Raw genomic sequence first — 12,911 nt, forward strand, 5'->3', positions numbered from 1 at the left:
TTAGGATTTCTGCTTTCTTAGATGAAGAAATTAGAAGCTGAGACAATTGTAATGCTTCTGCACTTCACAGGAAAATGGCAGAAATATTGTAACTAAGCACCCAGATACTGTGATAACCAAGATGGCAAAATAAAGCAAAAAGGTTTTGGGTTGGTTTTTTTGGTGGGTTTTTTTGGTGGGTTTTTTTTGGTTGTTTTTTTTGTTGTTGTTGGTTTTTTTTGGTTTGTTTTTTTTTTTTTTTTGGCGGGGGGGGGGGGGGGGGGGAGGGGGGAGGTTGGACTAGATGACCTTTAAAGGTCCTTTCCAAACCAAATTATTCTATGATTCTATATTCAGAAAAGGATGGAAATAGGGCACAAATAGGGAAAGCAATACACATTAAATAGTATGGATAAAACAAAGTGTTATATAGATATTTAGTTAGTTTTTGTCCTCAGGAGTTCAGAAGTCCATGAAAAGAAAACTAAATGCAGAATTGCACAAATTAGATTTGTGCAATCAGATTTGCACGAATGGTTCTAACCTTAACGTCTCTGAGCTTTTAAAGCTTAACTTCATAAAATTCTTTTCCTTCAAACATGTATCTCTTAGTGTAGAGTTATATAATTGTACTATAACAGTCTCTATATTTTTATTTTTTCATCCCTAGCAACTCAATTTTACATTGAAAACTTTAGTTACGTCCTTTATTTTTAATTGTCTTGCCTGTAATTAAATGGTACAGAATATTAATAAGTAGAAGATAAGGATCCATAAACAATTCAGAGGTGAGAAGTTGTCAAAAAAAAGAAAATAAAAGTCAAGCAGGTATTTAACTTAATAAAATGCTTATTATGACATTTATAATCAAAGATCATCTTATGAATTATATTTTCCAGCAGTGCACATTTCAAGCAGATACTGTAAAATCACCACTGCCATTAACAGAAACACAGATTATATACTAAAAGTTACCATGATCACCACAGCTCTTGTACAGATAGCAAGCACAATGTGGAAAACACACTTGTATTGAATTTGAAATTGATATATGAATAATTTATCTAAAGTGTTTATTAAAAATGTGTTAGAAATTTTAATCAGAAAAATTAATGGAGTTTCTTATTCCTGAAGGACTGGATCATCCTTCAGATTATTCAGTGCTTTTGCAAAATTAAGAAATCTTATTTTGTGTATAACAAATAATTGTTCCTTTGCATGTAAAAAGCAAGATCCCCAGACTAGGAGCTTAGAATATGACACAGCGTTTTTTGAACTTTGATTTTTACAGCTCATAAACCATTTTTTAAAAAACAGCTTCTAAACAAGTAGTGAAAAATTAATGGCACTGCTACAATAACATGTGAAAGCACCCTTACCGGCCCTCCGAAAAAGATCAAAGGAAGAGGTTTTCAGCATTTTGGACATGCTATGAATGCAAGTGAGCCATATCTGTACTTGAATTTATTTCTAAGATAGCATATTAGCAATAACAGTAGTGACAATGTCACAGACTACAATGCAGTATCACAATCCCCAGTGTACCCAGATAAGAAGCCTATCTAGTAAGACTAGCAGGCCACCACGTCTTCTCAAACTGAAGTGCAGTAATGCCCCAACACATCTTAATTCCTCTGTCTTAATATCTTATACACTCTCTATTCAATCTATTTCATCTGCCATCTGAATGACTTAACTGGACACAGTCTTCAAAAAACATGGTTAACTACACAAATACCAACTATTATTTTTTGATGATTGTGACCTTTTCTAGTAAGGATTGTAAGCATACACTTAATTTTGACTGTACAGGAAATCTGACCTCAGCAGAAATACTGTTTAGGCATATGTTTCATTTTTTTTTTGTGCACTGGGGCTAGCATCATGCAAGAAAGTTATCAGAACTTGCATTCCCTGGGTGAGTATGAAAAATACAATGTAGCCAGCGTAAAGTTAACTGCCTATTATTATAATTCAAGAAAAAGCCTTACTTAGTGATTTTATTCTATTTTTAAAGTCACACTAAGCATGTTGTAAAACAATAAAAGACAACAAGACTTGCAAGGCAGAAGAAAATAACAGGACATTGGCAGATGATTCATTCTGCGAACATGACAAACTTCAAGGAGTAAATTCATATTAAACTAGTACTAACTGAAAGACTAAATCTACCTCTGATAAATGAAGACTGCTACCTCTGAGCAAGGAAGATTGCTCTTTAAAGTCTGCCCGCTCCTTCCTCACTCTTGATACATATAAGATAGGAGTGTGGCTCAGTAGATGTGCTGCCATATGCTGTACACAGCAAGACAAAAAAACACCGATCCTTTTATGACTACATCTTATCATACTGATATTTACTGTTTTCAAAAAAGCAAAGATACCAACTGCTTAGGAAAATGTAAAAGCAATATAGATAACACATAATTTCCTTATTGAAGCAGATTTCAAGTGGTGGCTATTGGAAGAAATATTCTTCCAATTAGAATAAAATTTGTTATTGATTTTCATATTTGTCTTCTAGGACACATAAGTTTAGAACATATCCTGTACACATGTTATATTAATATGCCAAATGTATTAGTAGATCAATATTTATTATCATGGAAAGATATTCCACTGTAATGGAAAGTTGCTGTATTCATGTATTAAAATTTAGGCAAAACACATTAAACTACACAGATATTAGTTCATGGCTTCTGTACTGTTCTCTGTATTACTACTCACATGCATGTGCAATAACATTTAAACTTCGAATAGAATAATTTTCATTTGTTCTATAAACCAAAGGACTAAAAGGATGGGATTCAATTTATCTTATTCTAGACTTGCAATAGCAACAGGCAATTAGCTTTGCTTTTTTTTTCCCCCCCCACACCCCTCTTCTTTTGACTCCCTTTGTAATCAATGGGGAAAAGATACACACTTCTCCTTATTCCTGCTTCCTTCTGCTCATTACAAAACCAACATGAACTACTATCTCATAGGCAGAGGTCTTAAGTATAGATAGAAGTCTTAAGTTAGATAAGGTAAATTGAAGTCAACTAAACTCTTGGTATTTGATGCATTTCAGCATAAACTATGCTGAAATGCCTATTTATTCAGAATAAAGGCAGGCCATTGTACTCAGGCAACTTCCCAGTGACCACATAAAAGAAGGTATCTTTGTCAATCTCATGAAGAGAGGGTGTACCAAGTTGTATATGAAGTAGAATCATAGAATCGTCTAGGTTGGAAGCGACCTTTGAGGTGCAGCCTCACCAGTGCCAAGTACAGTGGGACAATCATTGCTCAATCCTGCTCGCCACACCATTCCTGACACAGACTTGATAGTACTAAGTAGTACTTAAACAGTACTGGCTTGGATTTTAATCTGTGTGATGATGTTTCTACCACCCCATAAAGTCTATAAAACCTATTATGAAAGCCTGCTAAAAGACTGCTTAAACATTTTAAAAACTTCAGAACGCTTTTTCAAAAAGTGTCAGCCTTTGTCATAGGAAATTGGATGATGACCTGTTATGCATAATGAAGTCCTTGATCTGCTTAGGTCATCCTCTTAATTACCTGGTGGAAGGACAGTTTTGGAGCTAAACTGGTATAACCGAAAGACAGTCATAGGTACTAGATACCCCAAACTTTTGTAAAGTCATCTGTCAAATTCAACAGAATTATTGCTGACTCTACAACAGTGTAAATATCAAAATATTCATGGAAATTCCTTAATCCACAGCCTGAAATTATAAACAGACTGGCTGTTTTCCCAGTTATCCATTAACTCTAGTATAGTAACACTGTTCAGATTTTTTTAAACAGTGATATATGAGTCTGACACAAAATCAGGTCCTCCACTTACTTTCACTTAAAGAGGCAAAGCCTCAGTCACAAAGCTAACTGCACAGTTGGAAGAAAAACTAAAAAAAAAAAAAAAAAAACACCAAAAAAACAGACACACACAAACACTGGCTACAGAGACAAAAAAACTTTTATCTTATGTCAATTTCCATAATGGAATCCAAGCACAAAGCTACCACTTAAACTTTATCTGATTTAACTGCGTCAGGGAATACACTCACAGGTAACTGTATAGGCAAGTGGTACCATGCATGGCTGCCTGTTCATTTGCCAACAGATGAAAATCATAATGAAAGGCTGCTGTGTTTCTGTAGAGGTTTGTCTGTGATGCCTTATACATCTTTCCCATACAGCTGAACAATGCTTCGTCTTCCTGAGTGGCACTGAAATATCTACATAGCTCTTGATCTAGGTCAGGCCAATTTCAAGGATCAACGCCATGACCTCTTGTGTTCTACTGCAATACAGATATAATTCACATTAAACCAACTACAGTGTATCCTAGTAGGCTTTCCTAAGAATTCACCCTAGATGGTATCTTTTATTTACCAATGCATAACAGGAACAACAGCAAAAAATATTAATTTGTTAATTGCTAATGTAGCAAATAACTGCATTCCTTCTTGTGTTCCAGCTATTCCTTAAGAGATGGTGACTGCAGCTCTCATTCTTGCTTGTAGCATCAAATTTACTTTGTCTTTAATTTTGAAATAGGGAGCATTTTTACAGCTGAAGGAGAGGCAGTTAATACCATGCTCCTATTTTTGTCTCTATGGTATCACTGCAGTCCTCTGCTATTAAATCTAACTGATTTACAAAGAATTCACTGAAGCTATCTAGCTGTGCTAAATAAACCTGCATCTGAGATGAAATTCTGCCTACAGACCCTTAACTTCTTTGGGCTGCCTTGGGTAGCGTATGGTGATGGAAACTCTTAGTTCTTACATTGTTGAGTGCAACAATTTGCATTTTGGCCTAGCATTTCTACAGAATTAATGAGTCAGTTGCTTTCCATGTTATTAAGTATACACAGCAGCAGCGAATTCGCTCCACAATATTTATTGTCCAGAAATCTAGGAAAGAAAAAATTGTTTGCTTGTTTCAAGCTAAGGAAGAACCTCATTGCACCACACTGTGGGGAGAAAAGTTTCCCCACTGTCAGGAGTTAAGTCAAAGGCACACATTGCCTAAGTACTGTTTAATCCTGCAAGATGCCTTTCTGAGCAGTGCAGACCTAGCCTTCTCTAACACCACACACGGAACTGCCTTTTCTTAGGCATACACAGATGGCTCCTTTAAATCAACAGCCAAAAGTTTCAATTTAAAAATGAATTATTTAGCAATTATTTACTTAGCCCCAGAAGTCTGGAATACCTATGACCTGTCAGCACTATTTCTAGTTAATAGTATATGTTCCATGAAGTAACAAAAATAGTGAAAGGCTGAAAAAGTAAAAAGCTAGGAACTTGCACAATGGTTTTTTAGATGTGGGATATACTTAAGTCTTCAAAATTTTGTAATCGAATACACACTTTCCATGAAAAATTCTAAAACAAAGAAAGTAAAGATGTTAACTTTCACACTTCTAAGATAAGCATAAGTACAAAACACAACCCCCTTCTTAATGCACAATACAGGAACAATTCTGTTGTACAGTGCTATCCTCCTGCAGCCACTAGTGTGCAACACATGCCTTGATATAAACTAGTGTATTTCTTCATGATGCCTCTACAGCTCTAGAAATAAACTTTGTTAATAATTCAATTTTTAAATTAACTTTTTGTGCTATGAGGGGTTTGGCGTTTTTTTTTTGGTTTGGGGTTTTTTATGTGTTTGGTTTTTTTTTTAAAGAAGGGAATTAAGTCTTGCACTGACATAGTAGTCTGAGTCCACTTAGAATCCAATGTCTTGTTAAGAGGCACATTAAGACTTGCCACCTTGTGAGCTTTAACGTTAATTCACATCAAGGGAGCACCTGAGGAGCTGTAACACTGTATCCTACAATATAACACCTACACAGACTATGATGATTCATAACAAATACATCATAAAAGTATGTATGAAAAATAATCACTGCATGCTCAACATAAGTGTTTTAGAGCTTTAATGTCTCATCTACTTCCTTTTTTAAACAGTAAGATTAAGTTCTGATAGAAAATAACTGATGCAAATCAGTTAAAAATGATAGCTATGACAACAGATTTATCAGGAAGTAAAATATCCTGTGGTTTTTTGTTACATTTCTTTGCTCAATTTTATTGCAGAGTTCCAAATGCACACTAATCCTTTGGTTAAAAGGTGACGCTACATGAAATGCTAATAAACATTTAGGTATAATGACCTTCAAGGATTTCTCACTCTCAAATTGGTATGTACTTAGGAAACAGCCTGCCTACAGTTACATGCTTTTGAGAAATGTCCTTTTTAATTGCGAAATAAAGGAAAACATTCTGTATCAAGATTTCCCCCCTAAATTTCTCAACTGTTTTCAACATTAGTTGTAAAAGAGCAATTAAGAGGTAGATAGAACAGCCAGAGACTGGTAGCATTGTTACAAACTTCTCCATAAAAACACGTGCATTTATTAATGATTGCTAAACATTTAGATGCCTGCTCTAGTTCACTTTGTTACAGCAGGGATCTAGTACAATATCTTTCTATTCTACCTTTAATACTTTACCACTAGGCAAAGGTGACTTTCTGGCAATTGCTACAAAACAAGCAGTTAGGCAATGATAAGAATCAAATAAATTTTTCATCTTTTTCAAGCTAAGATATAGCTTACAGTTTACTGTTATTAGAAATACTATTTGCATAGACAAAGTGCATACTACCATTACAGGGGGAAAATAATCATGAGATAAAGTAATACCTTTAGGAACAGAAAAGAACACATTGGAGAGGAAACATTCTTTTACAGGTAGAAGAAAAGAGGAGAGAGAAGTGACAATTTGCAATATTGCAGATGTGCTGACAGGGACTAGTATAATGAAGGGATCAGAGGAATCACAAGACACTACTGTTCCACAAACCTTCCAGGAAGAGGATTCAGCAGAAGGGTAGAACCCATGGCCCGCCGACTGAAGAAAACGCACTTAAAACTGTAATATCATGCAGCTACGTGAACAGTAGAACACGCACGTGAAGAATTTTAGATATTTACCAGAAAACAGAATTTAAAGTTACACGGGAAACAAGAGCAAATCAAAGCAGGATAAGAAGTTTAGAATACCCTAACTCAGAGCCTAGTATTTACTTTTGAACATTTAACCTTGTACTGTTTTTCCCATCAGTGCAGTTAAAGCTGAAATCCTAAGCAAAACCATCACACAGTCACTCAGCAACAATAAGACAGCAAAAAAAATAAGTACAACACTATATACAATTGGACAGTCTCCTAAGGTCACACCTTCTCTTCTCATTTTTTTATTGATGTTTTTGAACAAGAAGATTTTAAAGAATTTTTAAATCCCCCAAACCAATGCAAAAATATGACAAATTCATAAGAGTACTTCCTATTTTTGAGTAGCTATAGGAAAGAGAACACCGGTGTAAAACCAGGGGTTTTAACTGACTATAATTGTTAGTTCAATTTAATTTTATTCTAAACCTTTTTAAAGAAGCAACACAGTACATTTGGGAAAAGAGTAAGTACCAGAAGGCATTTCCTATGCCAGTAGCTTAACGATATTAAATAGCTTACTAACAAAACAGGCTTGTAATTTATGCTGTACTCATTTTGCCAAGTCCTTTATTAAACACAGATATTTTGTACTTTAAAACAAGGGATTTTTTTTTGTCCAAAGCACACAGTCTAGACAGTGTGTTGTAATAACTTGTAAAGTAAATTATTATTTCAGTGTTGCATTAGTAAAGCTATGTTTTCATACAGTATTAATATGCTGTGCATTTCAGTGGTTCTAGACTCATTGTGCACTTCCCCCCTTGCAGGACAGATAGCTCTGAATCACGTGGAAACACTGTATTGTAATGCTTAGTACTATTACAGCTTCTAATACTTCGGTCTGTCGAAGTTCAAATAACTACATTTATTACCTTTGTGAATCAGCATTACACTCCCAAATCACCTGGGAATCTACAGTTTAACCTGAAACACTCTGCTTTAGGTTTTCTGACTATACAGTTGTCAGCTCTGCAATTATCTTCCATTATTAACTGATTATTAATTAACTCAAAATTATGATTTTGAGTTAACTCAGATTATGATTTTACTGAAGAAAGCCGAACTTCATGCTGTAACTTGGGATTGTTAGGACTGAAAATTTCATTATTTTTAATAACTAAAGAGAAGAACTTCCATTTATAGCTTCCAGAAATATTCTACTCACTTCACTGCAACGTTGGCTAATCTTCTGACTGTCAGGTCCTGACTTATAGAATCATAGAATTGTTAGGGTCGCAAGGGACCTTAAAGATCATCTAGTTCCAACCCCCCTGCCATGGGCAGGGACATCTCCCACTAGACCAGGTTGCTCAGAGCCCCGTCCAGCCTGGCCTTAAAAACTTCCAGGGATGGGGCTTCCACCACCCCTCTGGGCAACCTGTTCCAGTGTCTCACCACTCTCATGGTGAAGAACTTCTTCCTAATGTCCAGTCTGAATCGTCCCATCTCTAGTTTTAATCCGTTCCCTTTAGGCCTACCATTACCTGACATCCTAAAAAGTCCCTCACCAGCTTTCCTGTAGGCCCCCTTAAGATACTGGTAGGCCACTATAAGGTCTCCTCGGAGCCGCCTTCCCTCTATACTGAACACCCCAACTCTCTCAGTCTGTCCTCATAGGAGAGGTGCTCCAGCCCTCTGATCATCCTCGTGACCCTTCTCTGGACACATTCCAGCACGTCCGTATCTCTCTTGTAGTAGGGGCTCCAGAACCGGATGCAGTACTCCAGGTGGAATCTCAACTAGAGTGGAGTAGAGGGGGAGAATCACCTCCTTTCACCTGCTGGCCACGCTTCTGATGCGGCCCAGGATACGATTGGCTTTCTGGGCTGCTAGTGCACACTGATGGCTCATGTTGAGCCTGTTGTCTACCAGCACCCCCAAGTCCTTTTCTTCATGGCTGCTCTCAAGCCAGTCACTGCCCAGCCTATATCGGTGCTTGGGATTGCCCTGACCCAGATGGAGGACCTTGCACTTGGTCTTGTCGAACTTCATGAGGTTTGCATGGGCCCACCTCTCCAGCCTGTCAAGGTCCCTCTGGATGGCATCCCTTCCCTCCAGCGCATCAGCTGCCCCACACAGCTAGGTGGTGTCAGCAAACTTGCTGAGGGTGCACTCTATGCCACTGTCCATGTCACTTAAGCTATTGTATTTTACTAGTGACATACCTTGAACCGTATGAAAGTTTTATTTCTTGCTTGTTTATATAAAAGTTTAAATTCTCCAATTAATGTATTCAATGTGTTAGTATTTCTGCTTTGGTCTTCCATAAGTTAGATTTGTATATCACCACATGACAGACAAACAAAACTTAAGGAAAATGAACAAAAAAACCCCCTCTGTGTTATTACCTGTTTCAATTTCCCAAACATAAACTGAATCATCTTCACACCCAACAATTAGCAGATTTTCAACAGGGTCAAATTTTATCTTCTTCACAGGAAACAGATGCTTTCTGGCATGTAAGAGACACACTCTCTTCTGAAGGTGTAGGATTGCTACTGAGTGATCACTGCACACACAGCACACTATGCTGTGATCTTTTAACTGCAAAACAGAAAAGTTCGGTTTCAACACTGTAACCATAGTCATAACCACATCATTTTAACAAGCCTGGTAAGAGTTGTCCAGTGATTACTTTCCCAGAACATAATCATTTTAGAAAACAATGTTTTATTTCAGCCTACATCTCCAACTTGTTTTTAACAGGCTAGCTGTACAATTGATCTTCTGACAGGAACATATATAATCTCCTCTGATTTTTCAATTAAAAAAAATTTAAATATCATTTATTCATAATACTTTGCCTGTCGAAGCAGTGATTATATATCCAAATATACAGTACCAGTTGTCCTAGAAGAGAATTTAGTAAAAGATTACCTTAAATCAAACTGCTGTTTGTGTGATATAAAATTACATCAGGTATTATGACACAAAAGCCAAAGGCAATGTATTTCTAACGAAAACTTGGGTATGTTACAATTTCATTTCACACTGTATGGATCTGATTCTGCAAAACTTTCCATTCCTGCAAGTAAGCTTTGGTGATACAGGAAGGAGCTCACTCTATGGAAAAATTAAACCATGTAAAGAGAACTGAAACACAATCCAAACAGACATTAAATCCTACCACATACTTTACAGAAAAAAGGGCTAGAGAGCACCTTACAAGCATTAAGAATTTATGCCATTGCAAAACATCTTTTGGACTACTTATTGGTGGCACACAAGTGAACTCTGAGTCAACCATAAATATCAAAATATGTCTTCACAGGCTTTTTAAGAGGAAAAAGATTAAATCCTAGCCCCACAGAATACAATGGGGACAGAATGTTCAACAAAATTTCATAGAGTGTTCAGTACTTAAATTCAATCTTATTCCAGATTTTTAGTTCTAAATTCACTTAAAAACATATGAAATTGTTCAAAATGTCAAAACACAAAAGCATACAGGCAAAGGACCACAAGGATGCATCAGGAACCAAAATCAAGCATACAAATTTAGATTAAAATACTATTTGTCCAAATATTTTCTTACTATCGTCAAACCCCTAGCCTTACTAATTACACTTTTTAACTTTAGAAGTTAGGACATAACCAGATTAACATTTAGATTGACAGCCATGATATTAAAAATGGTGAATAGAATGTTAAGAGCTTAAGTTTAATATGTCACTGGTTTAAGATCATTTTTTATCACTGAAATTACAAGCTAACAAGAAATCAACCCCCTGAAAGTAAAAAAGTTTCAAATAAAACAGTTAAATGTATGTAAATTAAGGATAAAGTGCTGCAGGATAAAAGTATTACCAGATAGTTTTTTTCTCACATATATATACACACACACACATATACACACACATGTATATAGAGATACTTTTCTTTTTTTTGAGACATCATTTATTATACTTTTACATACTTTGTAGTTTTCTGGAGATCGCAAGAGTTCTGTCACTGGGCCAGACTGCAGACTAAATTGGCGTAAGATGTCTCCAGTAAATATATCCCAGCATATCACGATAGAATCCTGGCCCCCTGATAACAGCCAGCTTGGATCAAATCTTACTGATTTATCATGTGGATAAAGTAAACAAGTGACTCTGCTACTATGACCATTCAGAACCTTATAAGGTAGATTATCTGAAACAAAATAGTACATAAATTATCCATGTTCTTTAAGAATAGACATTCCATATTTTACAGTACATTTGCTAAAAGTCAAGAGATTCAAAAGACTAAATACAACAATCTTTTACGTGGGATCAAAGAATTTTGGATGTGTTCCTAAAAGGGATGACAAAGGCTTGCACTCTGAGCTTCGTCTACTGAGATGTACCTTTTTTATTACTTCAACAGAATGATCTTTTAGAGGGAAAATGACAAAAAAGACTACTGCCCATATCGTGACATCCCATATCTCACTTCCAGGTGACTCCATCCCCACAGCCATTCCAGGACTCCTAACAGTGCAAAGCACCTTGGCAGTACTAAGATGTGATCTGACAGATCAGCTAGAGAAGTAGAAAGATCATAATCTTTAATTTTCCTCATCCAATCCCTAGCCATCACCCCTATTTTTCTGAGACTTTTTACAGGAATCGCTGGAGGGGATGTCAGAAGTATGCAGTCTTTCGTGCTTGACTGAGATGAATTTGGACAAAATTGTCAAAACTTACCTTTCAAAGATACGTTCTCTAAAAGTCTTGCTCTTGCCGTTTTTAAACCTAGCATTACAAAAATTTTCCCATTTTCACATCCACACACGAGCTTATCAAGACTGGGTATGTATACAGAGGAACTGACAACTGCACTTTCGATTCCATCTTTAGATGAACAAAGATGATCAATAATGCCCTCTGACATTGAATGGTATTTATCAAAATTATCTTGAAGAGTCCATGTTGCTGTAATTGGGATCTCTAAGGGGTGGGAGAAGAGAGTCAAGAATTTTTAGATTTTTTTTTTTATTCAAAACAAAATAAAAACGCACACAAAGCAAAATACACATTTTTATCTCTTCATCACTTCCCCTAACTTACCCTTTCTGCAGCCTAGCAATGGAAAGCCAGCAGTTGCTATTCCAACACTAGATCACATCTCACTAAATCCTTTCTTTTATACCTCCCTATGAACAACCATAAGCGGGACCAAGTAAATTTTCATGACATTTGGTAGAGAAGCTTTTATTGGCAGATGGTAAAGAAATAGGAACATTTATTTGTTCAGTTCCATGAATAATTTCTAGACAGTTACTTTGTTAGTGTCTTGCTCCTTCTAAATACAGGCAATCATCATGCAATGAATGAGCATCACTTTCTAGTGTGAAGGTATTTTCATGAGAATTCAAGTTTTCATGAAAATTGACTTGAAGACATAATTAAAAAGATGGTATCAAGAGCACAGAATTGCCAAACCTTTTGGCGAACCATCAAATGTTGACACAGGGACATCAGGAACATGCCACAAAGTGATCCTTCCTGAAGCTTCACCAGAAAAAAGAACCTTGTAGAAAGGCTCCTTTCTTTCATTCATAAAACCCATGACAAAAGGAAAACTCTGCCAAAAACAAAAATAAATCAATATTCTGATACGAAAGAGCTGATAAAATAATGTAATAATTAATTGCAAATTCAAAGGTTTTTGGTTTGGTTTTTTTTTTTTTAAACATCAAAAGCTCTGGAAATATACGGCAAATAATGGTTGAACCCTCACCTGCCACTAAGTTCTGCACAGACCAGGTCTACTCTGCCTGGCGCAAGCCCCTTAAAAATCACCTCTGCTTTGTCAGTATCCTTGGTTAAGCCTACAGCCCAAATAGAAAAGTGGAATGGGAGGGAACTCCCTAGGTTTACTGTCTCTAAATGGAGACTCTATTAACAGTATCACCAACATATAA

At 36.2% G+C, this 12,911-nt stretch overlaps 1 protein-coding gene across 3 annotated transcripts in view; it reads right to left on the bottom strand.

The window, feature by feature from the left end:
- Positions 1 to 12,911, bottom strand: part of WDR72 (WD repeat domain 72) — a 123,291-nt gene that overhangs the window by 85,179 nt on the left and 25,201 nt on the right. For all 3 annotated transcript variants that reach the window (XM_074601415.1, XM_074601416.1, XM_074601413.1), the window contains 4 exons: positions 12,430 to 12,571; positions 11,692 to 11,934; positions 10,935 to 11,155; positions 9,367 to 9,562 (listed from right to left, as the gene is read on the bottom strand). In XM_074601415.1, the coding sequence (XP_074457516.1) occupies positions 9,367 to 9,562; positions 10,935 to 11,155; positions 11,692 to 11,934; positions 12,430 to 12,571 (802 nt within the window). The remainder of the gene's footprint in view (positions 1 to 9,366; positions 9,563 to 10,934; positions 11,156 to 11,691; positions 11,935 to 12,429; positions 12,572 to 12,911) is intronic.

Source organism: Larus michahellis, chromosome 9 (genome assembly GCF_964199755.1).
Source record: "Larus michahellis chromosome 9, bLarMic1.1, whole genome shotgun sequence".
NCBI classification, from domain to species: domain Eukaryota; kingdom Metazoa; phylum Chordata; class Aves; order Charadriiformes; family Laridae; genus Larus; species Larus michahellis.